The sequence below is a fragment of the Lagopus leucura genome, unplaced genomic scaffold (assembly GCF_019238085.1).
Source record: "Lagopus leucura isolate 7727_CA_CO unplaced genomic scaffold, USGS_WTPT01 Super-Scaffold_100004, whole genome shotgun sequence".
Classification (NCBI taxonomy): domain Eukaryota; kingdom Metazoa; phylum Chordata; class Aves; order Galliformes; family Phasianidae; genus Lagopus; species Lagopus leucura.
In genome coordinates, this window is record NW_024962264.1 from 58,239,114 (window position 1) to 58,265,668 (window position 26,555).

At 36.6% G+C, this 26,555-nt stretch overlaps 1 protein-coding gene across 1 annotated transcript in view; it reads left to right on the forward strand.

The window, feature by feature from the left end:
- The window catches only part of STK32B (serine/threonine kinase 32B), a 146,449-nt gene that overhangs the window by 30,304 nt on the left and 89,590 nt on the right, over positions 1 to 26,555 (forward strand). The window contains exon 3 of the mRNA XM_042871501.1: positions 2,461 to 2,612. Within this exon, the coding sequence (XP_042727435.1) occupies positions 2,461 to 2,612 (152 nt within the window). The remainder of the gene's footprint in view (positions 1 to 2,460; positions 2,613 to 26,555) is intronic.

A 26,555-nucleotide genomic window follows, 5' to 3' on the forward strand; every position in this document is an offset into this window, starting at 1 on the left:
AAAGTAACATTGATGTATTTGCAGCTTGGAATTCTTGATATTTAGCAAAAATAACTTTTGTGTATTAATAGAAGTACCATTGATTTTGAAACCACGTTAGAAGATGTGAATAGATACTCTGCTGCTAACAAACGCTTCCTTTGGTTGCGTTAGCTAAATGTTAAGCAACCTTTTACTAGCAACATGTGTGCTCTTGACTAGAAAATTTTAGCTGTGCTTAATGCCCCTGTCTCAAGGTGAGAGAACCAAAATCCTTCTGGAGTCACATCAGTGTTTTAAAACTGATTCCGTTTACGTTCTCTATTCAGGTGTTGTATGTGAACTTTGTTTGGCTCATTTGTCACACCTGTCAATTCTCAGCTGAGTAAAGGCCCATTTTCCCAGCAGTCTTACTGATGAACTATTTAATACAGATGTTTTTCAAATAATGGAAAAGGAAATGTACAAACGTACAAACATCATGGTCTCAGCCAAATTTCATATGAAAATCATGCTGCAAATTCAGGTAAGCGAATGAACTCCTGAACTTAGATTCCAAACTACTTAAGTACTTGTACTTATGAAGAAGCTGTGGAAGCCTCAGCTGCTTTCTCCGTTTCAGTTCAGCTCCACCTGCTGTCTCTTCTCTAAAAAGGCCATTTCCTCACTGTTCCATAGCTTGGGTTCTTTCTGTATCAGTTTAATCCTTTAATTATCTTCAGGACATCACAAGTATTCTGTCCTTGCATAACGTCACAAGGAAGAAAAAGAAACAAAACTTTAGTACTTACCACTGTACAACACCAATGGGCTCAAGATGAAACACTCTCATCCATGTTTTGTTTAATTAGCAGAACATCTGATATTAGGAAAGGTAATCAGAAACTGCTTAATCCACCTTGTCATTATAAGTTAAAAATTTTCTGTTAACTCCTATATTTAGAGTAGATTTGAGCTCAAGGATGTTCTTCATGGAAAAGGAGTTGTAGAGAAACAAATGTGGTTCATTTTCACTGGGACAGTTCCTCTTGAGATACTGGAAAAAGGCAGGGGAAATAAAATATGCTGATTTTAGGCTCCTGATGCCTTTCCTCTGAGATTAAAATAGAAGTGAATATGTGGTATGACTCTCTACAGCCCTCATCCTAGTTCTAGTGGTTTATTAGCAGGCTGTGTATCCAGAAGGCATCTTTTAAAACACCTCAGTCCTTCCAGATCACTTATGCATTTTGCGTATGCAAGTTCATTAAAATACAGCACAAAATTCCTTTTCTTTTTTATAGTGTACTGCAATTTGATCTTTGAGCACTGATATTAGATGCATGTATATATGCATATATTATAATATGGGAATATGTGTGTATTTGTATGTACATAAATATGCAAATAAAATAATACTGCCCATGTACATAAATATGCAAATAGACTAATTCTGCCCACACCAAATAAATCCTTCATAACTCCCTTGTACTTGATTCCACCAAAGCGGTGAGATCTAAACAAGATGCTTCCAATGCATGTTCTTCATACACTTGATGGTGAAAAATTCTGATTGGAGCTGATGGCTGTATCAGTGATATGAATGTTACATCAAAATAAAATCTTCAGCTGGTATTCTCTTGGCTGTCAAGATGCACTAGGAGTGTCATTTTAAAAAAGTCTTGATTAATGGAAAAAAACCTTCAGAGTAAAAGTCTACTTATGATAGAGTTTTGCCCCATGGGTGAGTGTAGGGAAGTTATAAAGATGAGATTCATACCACCTTTGGGGATGAGATACAGATGAAGCTATTATTTCGGTGTTATTGAAAATCGTATGTAAAATGATGATTGTTAGATGTGGTGCTGGTGACACTCTCTAGCTTCATTCTCAAGGGAAATACTATGATGACAAATAGAATTTAAAAAATCTGGGTTTTAGATAGGAGCTCATTAGAATGAGATTTTCATGTTGCATTTACAAAATTATTTGACTTTAGTAAAAATAAATAAATAAATAAATAAATAAGAAGAAAAATAAAGCAATTTATTTCCAGAGATTAAATCAGTGTAACTGTGACTTCAAAAACAGCATGATGTAGCTCTGTACAAAGATATATTTTTATCTTCAATAACAATTAAAAGAGAATAATTCTGATATCAAGATGAAATATTAGCCTTCTGAACATAGGCAATGTTTATGACACAGTAATCATGAAGTGTGTATTGACTTATGTGAATGAGGACACTGACTGTGCATTTTCCTAGACAGGAGGCAGTAATTTCTGTGACTCACAAAATAGCCTATGATTCAATATAATTGAGTGTATTTCTCTTAGATAAACTGCAACTGGAAGTTCTATCACTTTTCTGAGTTTCCCAGCATGTTGGCTTACGAAGTGATTACAAAGAATTCTGCTTAGCTGCGACATGGACTTTATGAAAGTGTTTGGTTGAATTTCATTTTGTGTTAAACTTTATTGTTTACTTTGCTGTTAATTAGGTGTGCATTGTACAGAAGAGAGACACCAAGAAAATGTATGCCATGAAATACATGAATAAACAGAAGTGCATTGAGAGAGATGAAGTTCGGAATGTTTTTCGGGAGCTACAGATCATGCAAGGCCTAGAGCATCCCTTCCTAGTCAACCTGTGGTAAGAAACCCTTTAAAATTCTGTCAAGGATTTCTTCCTTTCTCCTTACTGCTGAATTGGTTCAGGATGGAAAACTGAAAATATTTTTTTAAATGGTGACTTTTTTTTAATGTACTTTTGTTTTGAGATTTTTATTTTTCATTAATGTTTTAAAAATGCTCTTTAATACTTAAATACATTCTCATTTTCCTTTCTGGTGTAGCTTCTCTCCAGATTGTTACAGCAGTGAATGTGCACTGTTCCGCCCATCTTCACTGTTTCTTTCTGACAGTACTTGGATTAGACAACTGTTGTAAGGTTGCAAAATATCAAAACTAAGCATTCAATAAAAAACATTTTGAGTCAATTCAAAAACAAATTCGAGATTCAACCACTCTTAAAAAAATGGTGAACACTGACACAGACCAATGGGAATGAACCTTTTTGTCATCTGGAATTTCTAATATCTTCTCTGTCATAGCCAATGAATGGCTCATTCAGAGACAAGAAAGTGTTGTGAGAAAATGTTGGTCAAGTAATGACTAGCTTTAGCTACACCAATCAATTAAAATATTTGATGGCTTTTATGTAGTGATATTCATAATGAGATACAGATTTTTCCTCCCTTATCTAAAAATGACCTATGTAATAATAAAAAGGATACATAAATCATTATGTGATTTTTTTTTTCTTCAGTTAGTGAACAGCTTGATTGTCCAGAAATGGTCACAGCACAAACAGCATTCTGAGTGTTTTTTTCTATCTTACTGGAGGTCAATGTCTACCCTACAATATTTTTCTTCTCTCCTGCATATGTGGGAAATTTCATGTTGTCATCCTAACACCTTTCATGATCTAAAAGCTAAATTATTTTCTGGCTTGAGTGAGCACAGCTTTGGTGTAATTGCACCCACTTAAAGCAGCAGAGTATTTGTTCCCAAAATTCATTTAGAAAGGGTCTAATCATATACATATGCCTCAAGTGCTCTTCTCTTGACATGGATGATAATACTTGAGCTAACCTAATGACCCGTTAGAAGCTTAAAGGAAAATTGCACACATTACAACAGTAATACAGATCTTTTGTTCTGTATTCTCCAAGGTTCCAGCAACGTTTCCTCCATGGATTTCATCACCAAAAGCATGATATCTCTGATCTTAAGAACATGTGGAAATTTCAGTCATGCATTTGTGTAGCCTCTTTTGAACCCATGCAAACTTTTTTTCTTTAACAAGAAAAGACAAATATTTCCACTGTGTAACTAGACATTGTGCAGAAACAATCATAGGCTAATGTGACTGACAAGATACTTCAGTAAATATAACAATGTTATAAATAAATATCAAACATTTATTGTGAAACAAAAAGTAGGTTAGATTCCAATTACCCAGTTATAATCAGCTAAGGAATATTCATTCTTGTCTTCCTCTTTTAAGCCAAATATTAACCTTGGAATAGATAATACCTGGGTGTGATGATGATTTTTTTTGCAAATAATTAATTTCTTCTTATATTTCTAAAACACTATCAGAAGATCTCGAGACTCAAATGTTATACTACATCTATGCATGAGAAAAATAGAAAATGAAAAACAACTGTAATACACTAGAATTAGAAAAATGTTTCAGGTGAGAAGAGCACTATTCAGGATTCACCAGTGCATGTGGAACAATATTCCACATTTAATGCCTCCAGTAATGCTTAAAGCTGACCGGTCTACCTAGGATGCTATTCTGGGAGGATGACATGAGTTTTCTTTGAAGGTATCAGGCCAGACTATCAGATCATGTAATCACTGACAGAACATCTGTCAGAGATGGTGCCTAAAATTTATCACCTGCATGATAGCTTGTGGCCAAGCTCAGCAACCAAAGTTCCTGTCTCCCAGGATGTGCTTCCAATGTTCTTTGTCAAACTTGATCACGATATGAGAGAAGATAATATGCAATAACTTGAAGGCTCATATCAAGATTTAAAAGCAGTGACTGCATTCAAGGATTCATGTCAAGCCATGCAATTCACCTGTACAATCATACAGGTTACATATGCATATATTTCTGTAGCATACACAGCTCTGAATAGCCAGAAACGTCTATGTAGGTATTCTTTGATTTTTCTTACAGCTAAAATGTGGTTTCACAAAGGTACATCTAAGCAAGAAGGGGGAAGAGCATCTGGGAACACTCCCTGGCATGGCCTGGTGCAGCTGGAACATTTGGGTGCACCCAAATGGCTCCCAGGATTGCTCCAGAGTCATAACATCCCCGAGATCACCCTGGTGTGGCTAGCAGAGGTACAAAGAGTTCCCTGCCAGCTAGTCTTGGTGCTCAGAAATACACTTCAGCATGTTTAGTCTGCTGGTATAATCAGAGAATAGCTAAGCTGCGGGGCATCCCATCCTAGTGACTTCTCTACATTCTTCCTAAAAAAAGGGCAAGTACATGATCAAATGCTGGATATATGCAATATTACTGAGACTAAGGGGCTAAGACATGCAAAATTAGAGCTGGAGAAAATTAACCAAAACCAATTTAATTGACAATACTTAGCATTTTCAGCCTAGAGTGTTTAAATCAAGTATTGAATATTCAAATTTCCAGTAATTCCAACTCCTGACTCCAAAGAAAGGTGTCAAACTATATTTCACCTTGGGATATCATGCCAAAGAGATGTTTTGAATCCAGGCCTCCCCCAAATAACTTGTTCCATAAGATGTATCTATAATTAGCCTTGCACAATCATAAGTGTGTTTAAAATACCTTCTTACATATTTCTGGGACATCTAAGCTTGTAGATGTAGTTGCATATTCCCAATCTTCAAATGTTTAATATTTGCCCAAATTTCAAGATATTCAGCATCTTGTCTTTAAATTACGACTTCTGTTGTTGAACTACAACTGAGGCAAAACACAAAAATCACAAGGGACTTATGAATATTGATCTAATGTATTTTATCAACACTGAGCCACATGAAGCTACTAAATGTATTAAAAATATTGCCTTTAGTTATTGAAACTACATTTTTAAAAATATATTAGAATGAAAAGTGGAACACTGTATGTACAAATGGGATATTCCTTAAATATGTTTTGCATTCTCAGCAATATCTCTTAGAATATCAGCATTTTCATTGATTGTTTGTGAATTAGCAGCTTGTTTAATGTCTTTTCACTTGCAGTCTAGATACAATAATAATTTGCATCAAGTATGGCTATGTTGTAGTTATAACATATATTAGATTATTATCAGGAATCTATAAGATTTCCTCTTAGGAGACAATTCCTGGCATACTAATGGAAGAAGACAGTTGAAGCTTCATTTCTTCTATAATAGCTGCAATTACATTTGTGGTTTTTCTTTTTCTAAGTCAGCTTTTTTCCCCTGATCATTTTATTGGTTGCATTGTAAATGTACAAATGGAACTGCAACAGGAGCTACTAACTCATGTCTAATAAACCGTAAAACGGAATAAAAAGAGACAGTTATTTCATGCTATGGGCATGAACAGGCCTACATCTTGCATAAATGTTGGGTTCCCTTTGACCGTACCATTTTTGACTAATTTGTCTTTCAAGATTCTATCACACTCACTAAGGGTCAGTGTTTTCATATCATTTTTCAGGAATCCCACTTAAGATGCAATTTTGGTGAATAAAACAGAGAAATCCATCAGCCTACTAAACTTAAGAGGCATCTCCCTACTTTCATAGGGTATCTAGCTTTGATTTCTAACATATTCAGAAATAGCTATTCTGAGAAGTACCAATTCTGCCACCTAAAGCCCCATTGTAAGCTTTATTTAAATTGACAACTAGACTGTTCATCTAATTAATAAATGACTAACACTCCTATAGTAAGTCAGAAATTCAGTTGGCAGATTCCTATCAAGATGAGTAGTGGTGCACAACTTTTCCAAACTGGTGGCATATGGTTGTTTTACATTAGATTTTCATTGGATAAAAGCCAAAATCAGGATTATGAACTGTAGTAAAGTTCACACAAACTACTTTGTGGGTTTCTGGTTAAAACACCTTGTAGTCTATGGAAAACAAAGAATTTGACTTCCCAGGAGGAGAAGAAAATTAATGGTAATATTATTAATTGTAATGATTGAATGGTAATATCCAGCCCTTGTAGAAATACATACTAAAATTAATGTAGCATTAAATCTCCCAACAGTTCCTTGTATCAAAGGGAATACTAACCAAGCACATATCTTTCTCTGAGGAACTGCATCATCAAAGAGAAAAGTTGAAAACCAGGAAACAAATATGAAGACAAGTCTTTTAGTTACATATTATAGATGTACAAAGAGGTAATGAGAAATGTAATCTGTTAAATCCTTCTGTGAAGAAATAAGAGGAAAGAAAGTAAACTTTTTTTTAGTGGGCAACTGTTAGCATCCATCTGTAATCCCAACATATAAAAGAATACAGAGCAGCTAATAGAAAACATGAGTAGCATCTTGTGATTTCAGAAGTTTTATATTAAAAAGCTTTTTGAGGCTCATGCATCTTCTCTGACCTTTATTAAATTTAACTTCACCATCTGAACTTAAAATTCATATTATTTGAAGTATGAACTGTCTTTTATAACATCTGACATGGAAAAGAATCATTCTTTGGTAAATGCCCATAATAGCTTGGAGGATAACTGTTTCTCAGGAAGGGCTTGGCAGTGATTTATAACCTTCATTTTAGAAATGAAGTTGAATAAATGCTGAAAGATATGTGAGACTTGTAGCTAGTTTTATCACTGCTAGAGGCATTTCTGGTAGTAGAGATTTCCTCTTAAAATGGAGAGCAGACCTGCAGACCTGTTTTTTATCAGACTCTTTGTGTTTCATAGGTGTTTGAAGCATAGATTTATGAGCTGTAGGAATGTCAGCACCTCACACAGTCCCACCTGGGGACTACAAAATGCTCCTCCAGGATCCAGAATTTTATCTTCTGTTTATCTTCCCCAAATACCTGAATATTCTTGGATCAAGATAAGTAACATTCCTGAAACAATCCATAATTTAAATATCTTTTTAACACCATGCAATAGGAGTGAGCCAAGATCCAAGCCATTCCTTATCTATCTACCAGTTTGGTTAGATTTGTCATTACTTTCAAATGTGAGTGGATACACTGGCTGCTCTGAAAATAATACAGCTTACCACAAAAGACAAAAATTCTTCACAAAATAAAACAGGTACTAATACATTTTTTTATGATGATGTCAATCAGAAAAATATATTTTGTGGACCATTCTTCAAAACATTTCTGGAGCAGTGAAGTGATGTTATTTTTAATAACATTTTATGTTACATTTATGTTTTATGTTATATTTAATAGCATTTCTTGAAGAACTTATATCCTTCTTAAACTGTCATAACATTTTCAAGGACAGCAGAGGGATACGAATGAAGATTTACTTTTGTAAGCTTACAGACCACTTTCCTAGAATAGCCAGAACAAAATGTTTGATATATTTAATTACCCATGAAGAAGCATTAGCTAAATTCTCAGAGTGGCTCTATGTTTTGATATATTTTTATTTCTACTCATGAATCTCTGGAAAGTGCATACATCTTGTAAGCCAGAATTACAGGAATGCATTACTTCTACCTGATAAAGTAGGTTTCAAGTACTGTGAATACTGGAAAAAGAACACGTACCATAGCAGAAATGTTCAGAGATATCTAAATTCATGTGCTGGATGGATTGTTTAACATGCAGGCATACAAAAACTTAACTGAGAGTTCTCTCTTCCTTGTGAAAATTCCCTCTCTAGAGTAGGCTGGGAGAAACAGCACCTTGGACTACATCATGAAAGAGCTCTGCTCCTCAGAATAGCATCAAAACTCTCCTCAAACCTACAAAATTAGGGAAGCAAGAACACCTGGCCAAACACTTTGCTCCTGGGGGGGGCTGGATATTACCAATCATGGTGCCTCAGGTATCTACCGAAGACCTGAAGTACCAGCTGGAGTTAGCTCAGTGGAGTTAGCTCAAACTTGGTGAGTTTGCTCAATGTCTAAAGTATTGTGGTTATCTTCTGATGTAGAAGATATAATCTGGAGAGAAAATATTCTGTTAGGCATGAGAAATTTCTCTTCTGAGCTCTGAAGTGACCAGCTTTCTGAGCATAAAGAGTTTCCCTATCAAAGGCTGTAAGTAAAAATACATAACCTAACAAAAAAAGAAAGAAAGGAAGAAAGTGGGGGCTTGTGGTAATTCCTTTTGGGGCATAATTCTTTGCTGGTTCTGTTGGGTTAGCTTAACAGCCTTTGCAAGATCCTGCTGAAATTCAGAGTCAGGCTATGATGATGACATTTGTCTTCTTAAACTCTATGGTGCATCTTCAAAAAGTCTCAAAGGAAGAGATCCTGACGAATGCGTAGTCTTTCAGTAATGAAGGTGCCTGATGCTCTTAGCTTTCTTTTGGTTATATACAGCTGTTCTGAGGGGGAGGAAAAAAAAGGAATTTGAGCTTACTTTTAGCTGTGGACTGGGGTATGAGTCTTCCCAGAGAAACCCCATGTGCAGCCAGACTGCTGCCAGTGGGCAGTCTGGTTGCCATCAGTCTGTTATTGAAGCTGACTGCTTAATGGTGCTGGTGCAAGGGTTTCTGTGCTGCTTAGTCACAGTGCTGGAGAGCAGTCACTGAGGTGTTTATTGATGTAATGTGTTTTTCTTACTTTCGCTGTGAATTTAGCTGAGGTCCTCAATCACAGGTCATGTAATTCTGGGTCATTCTACAAAGCTTAAGAAATCTAAGATTCCTTTCTAAGTAAAGAATAGAGAAAATCAAAGGAGAAAAGCATAATTCGAGTACATCTTTCACTGGACTTAGATCAGATTGCAACACTGAATGAATGAATTAAAATAAAGACATAGAAGTCTTAAATATAAGACAGGAAAAAAAAAAATTTGCTCTCCAGAGCCTTGGAAAATGTAACAGTTGAGGAAAATATGCATTAAAAGGCAATGATGCAACAGGTTAACTGGAAGAAGAGAATACAGAAAAGATTTATTTTGGGTTGTATATACTCTGGGTATTACTCCTGGTTGTGAGAAGTATATTGGACTAATCACTGCTAATTGTTAACCTTTGAATTCTTGAATTGTGCTGAGACTATTTGCTGCCATGTCTTTGTGAGTGATGAATGCATGACCCAAATGTTCTTTATTTCTGTGCTGATTTTAATGCCCTGAGATACTAACTGCCACTATTGGAACACTGTCTTGAGTGTGCCTAAAATGAATTTTGTTCTGGTAACTAACTGTTTCCTGTGAGAAACTGCTGCCACCTTGGAATGTATATCTTTGTAATTGTTATTCTCTTCTACTAAAGGAGTGCAGAAGTTGACCTTTGACATAGTTTAAGTTTTTACCTTTTTTTTTCTTGCTGAAAGTGCTGAAATAGGCATTTCATTTCATATATGCATCACTACATCCTGGACCATTCTCAGGGGCCTTTCTTTTGCATCAGTCTTGCTGACTTTTCTTATTGACTGATAATGCACTTTTCTCATGTAAAGCTTTCACTTCAAGAGGAACTTGTTATAAATACTGATGCATTTCAAGCTGCTGGGAAAAATAAACTCTTTCAAGAATGTTCCATTTTTGCCTCATAGGAATTTGGCATTACTGCATTATCCAGCTTTCATGGGGGAATAGCTGGCAGACCTTCATGAACTTGGGGTTAGCCTTGGCCATATCCTACGTCTGTGGTGTTCATAGTCATAAAACAAAACACTCATCTGGATGCTTTCCCACGTGACTTACTGCTTTCGTAGGGGGTTGGACTTGATCTCCAGAGGTTTCTTCCAACACCTAAGATTCTGCCCGAAGCAGAGCTCCAGTGCTGTTGAGTGGATATTCTCAGGAGACCTTGCTGCAGAGCAGGATTGCAATGCTCTCAGCCTTCTGAGACAGGAAAGAAAGCCCTGAAGACATTGCTTCAGACTTTTCAACTGCTAATTTGGGAAAGCAGTGCTTTGTTGTTTTAATATTTCCTGCTTAGGGGATCTTTTTGCCTTGGTTCATCAAAATTTTTCCAGGTTTATTTTAAAAGTTGGCTCCAGATTTTTACAGCATGAATGCATTTACTTAGATTTTATTGAGTGAAAATGGTATTTATTGTACTCATAGAGCACAGAGAGGAGCTGTTACCAAGACTTCAGAAAGTGATTAATGATATTCTGTTTCGAACTTAATGACATCTTTGCATTGTAAAGGTCTCATTATAGAGAGACTAATTCTTATGTTTCATCAGGACGTGCCACGTAGAGGGTTTAGGGTTCTTTTTCTCTTGATGCTGTAATCTTTTACTTTTTCACCAAGGAAATGTCATGGGCTCTGAAGAAGATAACTATTTATATTCTTCTGCAAAACAGTTGTGGATAGGATGAACATGTCTCTTTTTTGTCACGTTCTCTCGAACTACCTAGGCTGGAATTTATTCAGAACACAAACAGTAAATTCTTGCAAAAAGTCAAGGTACTGGGACTAGAATGTTTATGTGCAACTGATAAGCAAAATACAACTAAGGGAAGTAACTCTTGACTGTGATGTACATTGCCTCCTCAACAGATGTGCTAGGAGAAGGTTGAGAGAAGATAAGAAAGCAAACAGATGAGATAGTGAGCCTGGAGAGGGATGCTAACATGGTATGAAAAGGCTTTTCCCCTTCAGTCTGTACAAAATCTGAGACTAAATCACAGAATGTAGCCAGTATGGGTACATCATATTCTTCAAGGTCTGAACTTTCTTTACTAACTTTTGAAAATAAACCTGAAATTTGTAGATTTGGTAGCAAATAATTTTAGTGAAAATTAATGTCAACAAAAAGCTATTTAAAAAACTTGGTGTTTAAAAATACTATGTAAGTCATGAAAATCAATAGTTTCCATAATGATGCCATTGGAATCCCATAAATGTTCTGACAAACTGAACACTAACCACACACTTAGCATTTTTATTTGGGGTTCTCTTTTCTGATAAGGCCAACTTTCCCAATATATGTAGATATTATAAGGAGTTTCTTTTGAGCATATGAAGAACACCTTCTGGTTATATTCAATAGAACATATATGTTTCCTAGTTCTTAAACAAGTTGAGTGCCAGCTACTCCATACTAGAAAACCTGGCAGGTTCTGAGTGCGTATGCCTTTGTTTTTGTGCATCCCTGTGTCTTGTGTCAATATAAAAATTTCTCTACTTGAAATCTAATGAGAATATGCATTTTCCATTACTCTAGCAAGTAGTAGAGTGAGCTGGTTTTGTGTCTCAGGAGTCTCCAAAGGAGACACAATGCTTCTATATATGCCGCTCTTTCTGTGGGAGCTGAAAATTCTTAGAATCATATAATATTCAGAGTTGGAAGGGACCCTTAATTATCACTGAGTACAAATCTACAATTGCTTTTTAGAAATGACCAAAACATTATGCATCTTAAACTAAACATTTCAAATACTACTCTGAACAACAGCTCCTTCATTTGTAAATAATATTCAAAATTAAAATGCTCTGTCATAGAAAATATTTATAAATTTCAAATTAATTTGATTAAAGTGGAACAGTGTATTCTAAGGTATACGCCTTTAAAAGGAAATTTAGGATTTCATGATACTAGAAAAATATAGAAATATCGCTTAAAAGTAATTAACATGAAAGCATAAAATATGTTAATCTAGTTTCAACTATTGCCCTTAATACTGTACCAAATATGAGTACCAGATAGTCTCATCTGTAGTTTTGTACAGTACTATGAGACTGCTAAGCCTTGCTTCTTTGCTGTCAGTGCAATCACCTCTGTGTGACTATTAAGTAGTACAGTTTTCATTTCTTGAGATAGCTTTCTTGGCTAATCTGGGTTTCTTTGTGAATACCTGCATATTTTTTACTAGACCTTGGAAGCAATATCATCTTCCCATCATGTTCCTGCATTTAAGCAATCATTAGCAGAATGCAAGCTTAGACCAACCTCCTACATTTGATCTATCACTATTCTGAAAGTTTGATGGCATCTGAAGCCTAATAAGGTTCTTATCAAAAAAAGAGGGGTGAAAGTCTGAATCATATTTGAGACCAAAAAAGTATGGAATGATACCAATAAAGCCTGGTATCATTTCCTAAGATCTTTTAAAGGGGAAAAAAAACTTATTTTACTGAAAAGGAAAGTTATGTCATGAAGATAGATAAAGATGAAAAAAGCATGTTTTTTAATAAAGGTAGACATTGAAAATGACATTGTAGCTAGTACCAAATAAAGCAGTGTGTCTTTAGGAATTCTAGGGTATGGTGTCCTCCTGCTTATGTACTATTAAGAAATAAATGGCTCTTCTGTATCCCAAATTAAAAAAGACCTGACATGCTACACCACAGCAGCATGAGACAGCTGGATAGTACATCATGATTCACTCAAAAAGAGGGCCAAATAGTGCGTTTATAACTCCTTGACCCAACTCAATCTTGAGAAAGAAATTGAACTTTTCTGTCAGTGTTGCTCTACCATCAATTTAAGCGAGCTTGTATTTCATTTTTGTTTGAGCACCTGAACAACTCCATACTGCACCTGTTTCTGCTTCTGATCAATCATGTCAGGCCTTATTCTGCTCAGCTATGTACAGCAATCACTTGTGACATGCAGAGAATTATCTACAGCGTCCTGGATTTCTTCTTCCATTCCTCTTGGTCCTGTAGTAGAATGTCTGGTAGTCTGTTTTGTTATGTGAGGGCCTGTGACATCCAGTGAACTCTTCCTGTTTATTTACTGAAATGTGGCTGAATAACCTAAGTATTCTGTTATTTTTTTAATTTTTTGTTTTTATGAAAATATTTCAAGAACACCTCAGAACATTTTCAGTAGTGTTTTGATTTGTCTGCCAACAAATAATGAGTTTCCTGTAGTTCAATCTTTGCTGCTTGGTACATTTGCTGTCCAATATGCTGTAGTTGGACATCTACTGGCTATGGATATATAATTCAAGTTAGATGTGATAATGCTAATTATAGATATTATTTCAACCTTTGTCATATAAGGCCTGCTTTGATGACATCTTATATTCATTATTCTGTAACTGCTCATTGGAACATTTTCATTTCACACTTCAACAATGAATTTGTTTGCTTTTATCTCTCTCACTCCAGAGATGACTGCAAACTTAACATGTCACGAAGGTTCTTGTGCTCTCCTAAGGCATCTGTACTCTTTCCCACTGACAAAAGATAAATGGGACCCTTCAAATTGGTCTCTGCTCAAGCAGGGTATCCTAGCTGCATAACACCTTCTGAAAACTGGCAGGCATGACCTTTTTTTAAGCACAAGAATCTAAGGGTACTGTCGGTGCCTTCAGAGTAATGGATCTGTCAAATGCAATCAAATTGGGAGGAACAGATTGTACAAAGAAAGGAATTTTATCCAGGGTTTCCCAGCAAGGCTGATGGACACTGGAATCCTTTTATGGCCATTGTCAGACCCTGCAGTTTTGAGTCAACAGAAGTTGATCCCCTCTATGCTCATCTCACAGAATCATAGAATGGCCAGGGATGGAAAGAACCTCAAGGATCATGAATCTCCAACCCCCCTGCCACATGCAGGGCCACCAATCTCCACATTTAATACTAGACCAGGCTGCCCAGGGCTCCATCCAACCTGGTCTTGAACACCTCCAGGGATGGGGCATCCACAACCTCTCTGGGCAGCCTGCTCCAGCACCTCACCACTCTGTAAAAAATTTCCCCTTGGCATCCAACCTAAATCTCCCCTCCCTCAACTTAAGAACTGTTTCCCCTTGTCCTGCAGTTATCAACCTTTTCGAAGAGTTGATTCCCCACCTCTTTGTAGGCTCCCTTCAGGTGTTGAAATGCTGCAATGAGGTCACCCTGCAGCCTTCTTTTCTCCAGGCTGAACAAGCCCAGCTCCCTCAGCGTGTCTTCATAGGTGAGGTGCTCCAGTCCCCTGACCATCTTTGTGGCTCTCCTCTGGACCCTCTCCAACAGCTCCCTGTCTTTTTTGTACTGGGAGCTCCACACTTGGATGTAGTATTCCAGATGGGGCCTCACAAGAGCAGAGTAGAGGGCGACAATCACCTCCCTGTCCCTGCCAGCCACCCCTCTTTTGTTATCTTCCTTCATCTATCTTCCTTCTTCTCCCTGTTTCATCCGTCATTTGTAAATTTATTTAATCTTGGGAAGATGCTCTGGTTTTGTTTACTTATTTATATCTCCCAAAAGTGGAGAATGTATAGTTGCATTGATTTTAAACTATAGTGTCCAGAAAGTATCTCTTTTACAAGATGAATTGTTTTAAGTTTTGGCCATCAGAGGTACTATAGCCATCAATAGATGGTGAGATAAATCAGGGCAAAAAACAGCAACAAACAGAACAAACAAACAAAAATCTTGACCAACCTAACAGAAACAATTTCTTTTTATCCTTTTTCTTCCTTACATGGAGAACTTCACCAAATAAAACTGAAGAAGTTTATGCTGTGTTATTCTCCACTCCCTTCCATGTACTCCACAAAAACCGAATTTTAACCTGAAACTGCAGCAGGAACATAAGAGCATCATGTGTGCTGCTGCCACACCTGCAGACGCTACTTGTACGTAGCAGTCTAGAAAAGTAAGATGTGGTGGTTCCTACCTCTTTAAACACTGAATTTGTAGGGGAAAAATTAGTTCTGCAGGTGAAATACACAGATATCATTGCAGATGAGTGAAAGAAGGCATATGACAAACTGTTTAATAAGGAGAGATCCTTCTTTCTCAATTGTTTCTTTAGCATCTTCTCATCACCACTGTGATGTTTCTTTCCTCTACCAGTGCCCATACTATGATAGCTCCTCTTAAGGCAAGCTGTCAAGCTGTTGCTTCTAACCCAGGTTGTTTCTTGCTTTTATGGAGCAACTGCCATTCTTCAGAAAATAAATGAAACGACAGTTCAAATTGGCCTTTTATCCTTTAATTATACTCTCCCTCCAAATTGTTGGAGGGGGTGGGGGGAGGGAGGGAGTCTATTCTATACATCTTCTTCTTATACCATATTGTATACTGTATATGCACACAACTTTTTTGAGGGGGGAGCAGAAGTGCTTTTACCATGCATTTGAAATGTTATGGGTGCAGCCATGTTCAAAATAATTTCCCAGTATTTCCACTGTACAAAATATGCATGGGGCATTAATTAGTTCCCTTGTTTTTTTTGCCTTTAATTTAATATGATTTCTGTGACAACAAAGCGAGAAATCAATCAAATGTTAGTAGTTAGAACTAACAATTCACATTCTGGTCAGTAGCCTTAAAAATGTGGTTTACATAAAAATAACTAGATTGCCTGCATGTTTGGCTGTGATATATTGCTGTCTCTTCATTTACAGCACACTTTTATGTGTGTTTAAACTGTTATGGGATATTTATCTGCAAACCCAAATCTTTGCTGTTTATCAAGTAAATCCTAACTGATACCGCAATAGTAGTAATAAAAAAAGCTGTGGGCTGCCATGCTGTAGCCAAACTATATATTTATATGGAAGTTGTATACAAGAGCTGGTTAAGAGCAAGTTTAAAGACAATTTAGTGGAAAATATCATACTGATTAAAATCTATTTATTTTTTTCCTAAATATCCTTTTTCTACTAGAGAAGTTTAGAATAACTAGGTGCATTTTGATCTTGTAGTGCTGAGCCTGCAAATTTAAGTCTGATGCATTTGCTCACTGCTATTTCTGTTTTGTGTGATGGAAAGCACTGACATATCTTGTCAAAACATATATGCACAATATCGCTTCCTATTTTCTACTGCCTTTTTGTTTTAGAATATTTCTCCATGATAGCTAAAAATGAACATCACCTCCATTTCTTTGCCACTGGCCCAAGAAGTTATTGTGGTTGTTCCCTTACCCAAGAAATTTGAAGCAGCAGACTCTTCAAAGTATGAAAGTCAGGGTCAAACATCTGTACCTCTGTGGGGCAGTTGTCACATTTTATAACAAAATGAGCAAAAATGTCCAGTTCAACTATTCAACATATTTAGTTGAAAAAATACATGGCAATGTCTGCTGAGAATAGGTGAAGTCTTTGACTTGATAATAACTCAATCTCAATGGTATGTAGAAGCTAATAAACTGTGCATGTCCCCATCCCCATGTACATACCATAATTCTGAACCCTGAACCGGTGGTTTAATAGAAGTCTACTGTGGCTCAAGTGAATATCTACAGTTTATCTGACTAAGAGCAAGTCTTGGTACATACCTTCTTCTCCAAACCATTAGTGTACTATGCATGAGAAATGAGATTTAGTACCTTATACTTCTTACTGACAGATGGTAGAAAACACCATGCAATTTAAAAACCAGAATCACTAAACAGCACGAAGATGTAAATGCTGGAGAGAGTGAGAGTTGTGGAAAATGTCTTGGTTTTTTTCTTTTTTTTTTTTTTTTTTTTTTTTTCTTCTTTTTGTTTTGTTTTTTAAAGAAACCAAACACTGAAAGAAAACTGCAGTGAGAAGGACCAGCTCACATCCAGATTCTAGATTTAGGTTGAGTATTAGGAAAAACTTCTTAGAAAGTGTTAAGCACTGGAATAGGCTGCCCAGGGAGGTGGTGGAGTCATCACCCTTGCAGAAGTTCAAGAAACGTATGGATGTGGCACTCAGGGACATGCTTTAGTGAGGATGGGTCAGTGGTTGGACTAGATGATCTTGGTAGTCTTTTCTAGCCTTAATGATTCTATGATTTTCAAGACAAATGATCTCATGTTAGGGTTTAATCAACTACTGGTATATGTGTTGTAGACTTCCATTAAGTAAGCAGCGTCGGACTGGAGTAAGTGTGGAGTAAGAGCTGTTATTAATTGCCTTTAAGGAAAAATACCAGGCAAAAAATTATTTCTTTAAATTCTCCCTCTGTCTATTAAAAGGTCTACTTTGTACAACGAAAATTTGCCACAACAAACCTACTTACTCTGTTAACATTTTAGGAAGGCAAAGTATTGTCTGCTGGGAAAACAAGACCCTTGCAAGCCTGAGGATGGAAGAACGTGGTAGCTACATGAAAAAGAAACCTCTGCAAGAGGATTTTATATGTAAAGATGTGATGAGAGTGAAAAGAATTACAAGTGAAAGCCCAAACTGAAACTCCTAATACAGGATGGATCAGAGAATTAGGTCATTACAAAAATGGATAGGTTGAATAAGAGTCTGATTACAGTGGTGAAAGTCTGCATTCAAAGGAAAGGAATTATAAAAAAGTGTTAAAGACTGGTTTGTTATTTGTGGGGATACTCAAAACACTCCCCTTTGGCCCAATTTATTTGAGAGCTTTTCTGCCCACCCCTCTGTGTACTGACATAATCTAAGACAAGTTGAAAGCATTTGAAGTGATAGAAATTATACCAGTGACAGTAGTAATGGGGTGTTCTCGAAATGAATAAGTCTTCCAGATGAAGGTTGGATTAACTTTTTGTCTGTAAACTGTCAGTGAAATAATATCTGTAATACTCTTTGGGAACCAGGAGATTGATCTGACAGCAAATATGCATAAAAGCTTCTAGGTATGTAGTAGTATGGTGCATCTATGAAACTACAGCTGAAAACATCAGCCTCTTTAGTCTGACCACTATCCTTTTACCTTCTCCATAGCTTCTGCTCCCTCTCCCCTCAAAAATAAAAGCATGGAATAGGTCAGAAAAAAAGTACATATTTTTCTCATGATTTTCAATTAATACATAACATAACATACACCAACGATACAGGGATGGGGAAATGGGAATGCCTCATATTTAAGTCAGTTGGTAGTTCCTAGACCAAAGAATATGTATTGTTTAGTGTTGGGAGGCTCATTAAAGATGAGTATTCAGTATTTCAGGGCCTGTTTTTTGGCTGAATTTAAAGTAAAGATTGACATTTTTGCAAGTTAATCCAAGAGCAGTTTACTGCAAACTGTTGTGCCCATGAGCATATGTAAGCTGTAATACGTTTACTTTGAATAGTATATATACTATACAAGGAAATAAGTATGCCAAAAGAGTTGGGAGCCAGGAGGTGCTTAAGTATTTGGCAGAAGAATCAGTTTGTCCTGAAATTGTTGAAATTTCCCTGGTAGTAATGCTCTTTTAGCATCCAACTTGAAAGAATGTAAAAATGTTCTAAAGACTACTTTGTCACAACTCCCTGTTTTAAAATAAATAAATAAAAATTCAATGGTTCTATGTAAAAATTACCCAATGTTTTTAACTTCAGTAGCTCCTAGCACTTGCTGCTTGCAAGGAGGGCCAGGCAGTAATTCCCCTGCTCCTTCAATTGAAAGAGGGCTCAGAGAAGAGTTCTTCTGCAGGGAAGTGCTTCTTGATTTTGGTGTGGGAAAAAGCAACGTGATGGAGTAAACAGGACATAGCTGAACCTTTGCAAAAAGTAAAGATTCTGTGCCAAAATGGCTAAAGCTGAACAATATTTTATTTTCAAGGGGTTGATAAAAACTTCTTGCCTTTGCTTTCCTAGATATTCTACCTTGTATTTCCCAAGAGATCTACCCATCAAAGCAACCCACTCACCAGCAGGGGAAAAAAACCAAACACATTAGACAACAAATCTTATGACTAGAGTTCAGCTGGAGTCTAATAAAAAGGAAGGTTTCTATTTTAAACATGTTTCTGGGGAAGGTGAGGCTGTTACATTTTTTATTTTCTTGTGTTATTCTTTAAGATATTGCTGCAAAATATGCTCTGAAGTTGCCTTCTAGTCTTATCCATTTTTAGGTAATAAAAGCATTATATTCTCCACTGGAAAGCAAAGATTTCTATCCAGATTGGAAATATAAATACATTTCCCTACTGATGTAATCACAGACAGTCTTTCATGACCTTGAGAAAATTTAGCTAGGTAGAGTTCTTTCCTGTTTTTTGATCTGGAAGATGTCCTCTCATCTAAGTTGCAGAAGGTTGTTTTGCATGATGAACTTTTTTTATTTCAAATGAGAGTTCACATGTAGCTAGCATCTCTTCCATAGGAGACTGTGAAGGGAAGTATTTGAAACTGTTGGAGCAGCATGTTTTCAGTACAGAGGCCAAAAATTCAAGGCTTTGGCTTCCTTTACTGAGGCTGGTCTTCCAAATCCTACAGCATCATTTGTTCACTTCAACTTTGATTGAGAATGAACTGGAAAATATTGGTCTTTATAACAAAAATGTAAAGTAAGCATGAATTATGGGTGAACAGATAAATGGATTTATCCATAGAAGAGAAGTGCCAGTCCTTTTTGGAGAAAGACAAAAAAAAAAAAAAACCAATAAAAACATAACAAACTTCTGTGACCAACATAGTTAAAACTTTGGACATACTATTTTTCTTCTGTAAGACTGTGCTTGCATTAGCAAACTACACTCCTTCTCTTTTAGAAATGGATTTGTAGAGTGACAATTGCTGCTGAGGATCTAAGAACTCCATTATATTAATCCCAGGGTGATTAATTTCAGCCTAAGTCTTGTCTGGACTTGTGGGATAGTACTTAGTGGTGTGCACTAGCTGTATCTCCGAAATGGATATTCTAGTTTATTTCAAAATGAATTGAATCCAGGATTGCTCAGTAATTCTGTATCAGATCACAGTAACTGGGACTGGGAATAAAATCACTTCAGAATTATGCTGCTCATCCAAATTTTTAACTTAGGCACATTTGGGGATATTTCCTGCATGTCACTAGTTCTCAAAGTGTTGAGCTCCTAGCTTTTGATATTTAGGAGGTATTCAAAACAATTGTAACTCCTTACTTAGACACACTGAAATCAGGACTTCATCAAAATGAATGGAAATACCAAAGCCCTTCCACAGAACAATTTGATGTGCAAAGGAATACTGATATGGTGAATAAAATGTTGAGGAAAGGCTTCATGGTCAAAGATACATCAATGAAATCCACGATTAATGACATGTAGGAAAAGAATAGTAAAAACAGGGGGGAAAACTCAGCTGGAAGAGGTAGCAGAGCCTTACATCCTGTCCAGTGCTCAGGCATCTCCAAAAAAATTCTGTAGGAGTTATATAGCTTTCAACAGGACTCCCTCAGTCTCCTTGTCATTTTTCTTGCTTAAGAATGCCATTAGCACTCATGGGAACACAATTTCAGCTATATGTGCCTTATGCTGTTTAACTCTGTGCACAGATACAGTTAGATAATATTTTGAGGGTGTTTGGATGATATGTACGTTATCTACTGTTACAAACTAAAAGCTGCAAGGAGCATGTGAGGAGTATGGATTTACGAAAGTGATAAGGCCAACCTGCAAACAGAGCAGCAGAATCTGTCAGTTCAGTGCTGTGAAGGCAGAAGCACTTGGGATACTTCCCCTTGGGGTGATGGCACTGAAATAGCTTCTTCTGGGAGTGCAGGTGGCAGGTAACAAGTGAAAGGTGAACAACATGATTGGAAATGAAAGATCCTCAGTATGACAATACAGTACTTAAAGCACCTAGGCAACAAATATCATTTTGGTACTGGTCTCCACAGACCTGGTTCTGAGCAGCAAAAGCTTTAGCCTTCATTAAGTGGTGAGCACCCTGTAGTTCATACTCCAGATAAATACATCTTTGTCCTTTCAGGCATGTGTTCAGAGAAGCCTCCTGCTAATTGCTGGTCTTAAACATCCACATTTTGCTGCTTCTAGTGATTGTGTAAAATTACTTGTTTAATATTTTATGATGGTGGCTTCTTTAGAGGCAAAAGCATTGATTCTAATATTTTAAATCAAATATGTAGGGCTGTCATTGTTCCATAATGGCAATTACCTCATCATAATTGGAGTTAGGTACTTAGTAACAAGTATCAATGGTAGAACACAAAGCTAATAACTGGAGGCTTTTATAATTAAAATTGCTAATAGTGAGTTACAAACAGTAGCAGCTGAAAGGAAGGAAATGATAAATGCATCTCCGTGGTGCTTCCAGCCACCAAATCTATCTCTTTAAACAAGATGTGGCCTGGGTATGTGAATAATTTTCAGAGAAATAAATGGCCGGCTATGGAAGCGTGGTACCTCTGCTTCCTCCACTGAAGCACACATCTTTCTGACAAATTTATATAAGAGAAATCTGCATCTGTAATGTAAAAATTATTTACGTCACAGATAGATAAAAAGACTGGGATCTGACTGCAGAGAAAATAATAATTACTTTTCATCTAGACTTTTCCCTGTCCCTGAATGTCCTGAGTTTCAGGTATCCACAGATCAGTGCTGTCACGTGTGTGCTATAAGTGAGTCAGTGGTGTTTGCCTTTCCTGTAGGTGTGTACCCTTTTTGGATGGCATGTCACTTTCTTTTCACCTTTTGAAAGAATTGCAAGGAAAGAATACCCTTAGGGTAATTTAGTCTCAGTTCACTCAACATCAAAAGCATATACCTAGATGAGGAAGGTGAACTTTTCTTCCACCTTACAAAGAGGGTTCTGAGATCCAGTGCATTTACTGCCAGCAGTTCAGTCACTTATAATTTTTGTCTTGCACTTAAAGTTGCGAACAGCAAAGAATTAAATACAAGTTTTTTGGTTGAAGTTTCTGCTGTTTCAAATGGTATATAAATTTCCAGAGAGAATGGGTGTGAAATGCTTTCATTCAGTTGTGACAGCACTTTTACAGCAATTAGCACCATTCATGCCTTCTTTGTGCTAAAGGAAAGGATTACAGCACCTTGGAAACAAGGAAATGTCAGAGGGAACTACTATTAAATATATAATATTATATATTAATATGATTTTCATCTTGTATTCTAGCTGTATGGACAAGAAGGTTTTCATTAAGTCCAAGTGGTATCACCAGATTTACACTGGTGTAATTTTCTGAGTTTAAAAGTCTACTCTGAATTTGATTTCAGCTCAGAATATTTTCTCTACTCTCTTTTTCCTCAAGATCAAAATAGGAAAGTATGACTGCTCACAGAAACAGGTTTTGTATGTGTTTAAAAGACTGTATTCTTCCTTACGCTTGTTTTCATTATGCTTTTCCTTTTGGTCTCCTGGGTGTTGAATGCAAAGCAATTAAAATTTTTGCTGTGGAAATTCAGCTTTACCTCAGAATTACATCAGTCGCTGTTACAACCCAAGCCATCTCTGTATTCAACGGGTCCTGAGACTTTTTACCTGGGGATTTATGAGGTTGAAAGTTGTGAAAAGTACAAACTTCTCTCTTGTGTGCCATTACCCGGAGCAGTCTTGAGAACAGCCTCAGGACATTGCAATGTAACAGACTCATGCTATAGGACTGCCAAATTTCTGCATTCTCATCATCCCTTTTTTGTCCTCTCCATGCCAGACCATATCTCCTCTCTCCTTTCCTCATCTTTACTTGTTTCTCTATTAGCTGTTTGCTCATATTACTCTCCCTTTTAGAAAAACTTCTTTTCTACTTATTGGCATCAAATGAGCAACTGACATTTTGATGAAAATGGAAGCAGCAGCAATAATATCTTCCATTCCCACATCTATTTGTAAACACAAATTTCATACTTTCTGGAATACAGGAATTAAGATTTCCATTTACCAGCACTGCAAATGTTTTCCACCTGCATATCAGCCTGTCATATGCACCTCCTAAACAAGGATTTCTGACTAAAAACATGCTCTGTGGTCAATAAGAAGCTGTCATTACAAAGCCATTTGTAGGTACAAGGAAAGTACCTGAGTGTTCATTATATCTGTTTTGAAGGATGCATGCCTAAATTTTTTTGCCCTACACGCCGTTTCAGCCTAATGTTACTATGATTGGTTCCAAGGCACTGTGCATGTATGTAGAACCATCATGTCTGAGGTCCTTGCCTTGCAGTCAGCAGATCATTGCTCTGTGGGGTTTTTTCTACATTTGCAGCTGATTTACAGCCTCATGGCTTCTAGCCATAGAAACGTTTGGAACTAATGTAAAGCTCAGCATTGTAATTAAAGTTTCACAGAAAATGATTTGTTTAATGCATATAGGTTTTATTGTATCTAAAACTTTGATTTTTTTTCATGTAAACTAGGACTGTAGCTGCCTCAAGAATCTTTAAATGTTCTTTATAGATATATTCATGACAAGATAATAGTTTATAAGAGAAATTATGTCCTGTAAGAGGAAACTCTAAGGAGTCTTTCCTCTGTAAATAGAAAAGAATATAAGAAAACTCTTTGGGGAAAAAAAATCAACAAAAACTGGTAAACTGACCAATTTAATTTCCTTATATTTGAGATTTACTGATGCTTTATAGATGAAGGCTTTAATGTTGTGCAGTTGTTTCTGAGAGTAAAATTTTGTCCTTTGTTTGATGCTATCAGTAACATGGCTTATGATAAATATATACAGATGTCTGAATAATTTGTTTCCATCAGATTACACACAGATTCAGATTTTGGAACAGATGTATCTCTGTCATTGCATGTATTTCATTCTTACAGGATTGAACTGTCTTCTAAGACCTTTGTTATTAGTTGGCAATGAAGCTTTAGGTAATCTTTTCCCAAGAAGAATTCACTGACAAATATTCAAATAAAATACATTGTTAGGTCAGAGGTAATTTGAATGCTGTGCACTGAGATGTCATTCTTTCCTCGCATTAACATTGTGCAGAGTATACTGCACTGCATTAAAGCAGCATAATGATACTGAGTTGCATCCAAAGTGTTAACAGCGCTCTCCTGTGATTTATTAAATTTCTGTTTCCTGAGGGTTGCTGGGATGAGTCTTCATCTTCTTCTATTAAGACAGTGCTGATGTTTAGTCATTTATTTCTTCTCAGACGTCACAGTCCCTGACTCAAAAGACATCCTTGTTAAACCATTTTCTTTTTCTGTATATTTTTTTTTTCTCAGTATCTCTATTTTTTTTGTATCTCAGTAAATTCAACCTTTATTTGCTAATTATTTCTACCTATCTCTTGAACTTCCCTAGAAGTTGGAAAAGAGTGCATTTTAAAAATGCTATTGTTCTATACTTAAATATTTAGTAATACAATGTGTAGCATTCCACATATAATCTTACATAATGGAATGTACAGTATTCTGAAATAATGCATATGCATTCAGTGAAGAAAATGTTCATATTTTGAAAACCTGATTCAAGTATAATATACGAGCAAATACCAGAGCAGAACAGGCTGAGTCAGGCTAATTTTTGAATGACTGAGAATCCCAGGCATCCATACAGATTGGAAGGGATCGGTCCTTGAGAGCAGCCCTGTGGAGAAGGACCTGGGGGCCTTGATAGATGAAAAACTTAACATGAGGCAGCAATGTGACCTCACAGCTCAGAAGGCAAATGGTATCCTGGGCTCCATCAAAAGATGGGTGGCTGGCAGGGACAGGGAGGTGATTGTCCCCCTCTACTCTGCTCTTGTGAGGCCCCATCTGGAGTACTGTGTCCAGGTCTGGAGCCCCTGGAGTCCCCAGACAGGGAGCTGTTGGAGGTCCAGAGGAGAGCCATAAAGATGATCAGGGGACTGGAGCACCTCCCCTATGAAGACACGCTGAGGGAGCTGGGCTTGTTCAGCCTGGAGAAAAGAAGGCTGCAGGGTGACCTCATTGCAGCCTTTCAATACCTAAAGGGAGCCTACAAACAGGACAGGAATCAACTCTTTGAAAGAGTTCACAACTGTAGGACAAGAGGAAATAGTTCTTAGGTTGAGGGAGGGGAGATTTAGGTTGGATGTCATGGGGAAATTCTTTACAGAGAGAATGGTGAGGTTCTGGAACACCTGGCTTCCCAGAGAGGTTGTGGATGCCCCGTCCCTTGAGGTGTTCAAGACTAGGTTGGATGGGGCCCTGGGCAGCTTGCTCTAGTATTAAATGTGGAGGTTGGTGGCCCTCCATGTGACAGGGGGTTTGGAGATTCATGATCCTTGAGGTCCCTTCCAACCCTGGCCCTTCTGTGATTGTGTGATTCTATATAACAATAGGAGGAATAGAGTTATACTGTTGTCATCACACTGCTTGAATATGGTGCTTGTTTCAAGTATTCCACAGGAAAGCTTTGGTTGTCATTCTTTGTGAAATCTGCCAGGCAGTCTTATAAATATAGCACTGTCAAAGATACAACAGTCAAATATGCTTATCCTTTCTGTTCATTTGAGCATTTTGGAGAAACTTCTCCACTTGTGACTGGATGATAAATGGACCGAGTATGTGATCTATCTCTGAGCTGAAACCTCTTTATTATTCAGACATTAAGAGTTAGCCACATAGCGCACGGGTCCTTGACCTCAGAGAGGAAGAGGCTTAATCTAAAGGTTGGCTCATTTTCAGGAAAAGATTATTGCTAGAAATCTCTCATCTTCAGGAACCCAAAAGTCAAATGCACTTTTTCTAGTACAACAGATTTTTTTTTTTTTTTTTAAGTAATGTTAAATGAATAGCACTTATGTCTCTCCATGAAATAAACTACTAATACATTTGTATTACTTTATTTTGCCCATAATTTTGGGTCTTGTAAAAGGTATAAATTAACTTAATCATTAGATACTGTTGTTGAATCTTTTAGAAAGAAAAACAAACAAACAAACAAACAATATAATATAAAATATATTCAGAACAGCAACAGCAAAAAAAGCAACATTCTCCACTGGGAAAACAAAGTACCACATGAATGACAAAATGTGGCAGAAAAAAAAAGCAATCCATTAGTAATTTTCACAGTTCCCATTTTATATAAAAATGTATTTTTTTTTTTTACTGGAATGAGTCAGTTTTGACACGTCCAAATTTTTTTACTGGAAAATTTATGTGTTCCTTAAAGTCAGAAATATTTCACTGTCTCTCTGTCAAAATAAAAATCAGCAAAAAAATAATGAAAATGAAATACAGATGCAGGTGCTTCATCAGACCTACCGCAACTTACAATATGTACAAGTTGTAAAGAATGTTACTATTTAAAAAAATGTTCTACCTGTTATACTCGTTAAAATGATTCATTTTTGTCGCTTCTTAAAACATTACATGTAACTCAGCTTTTAAA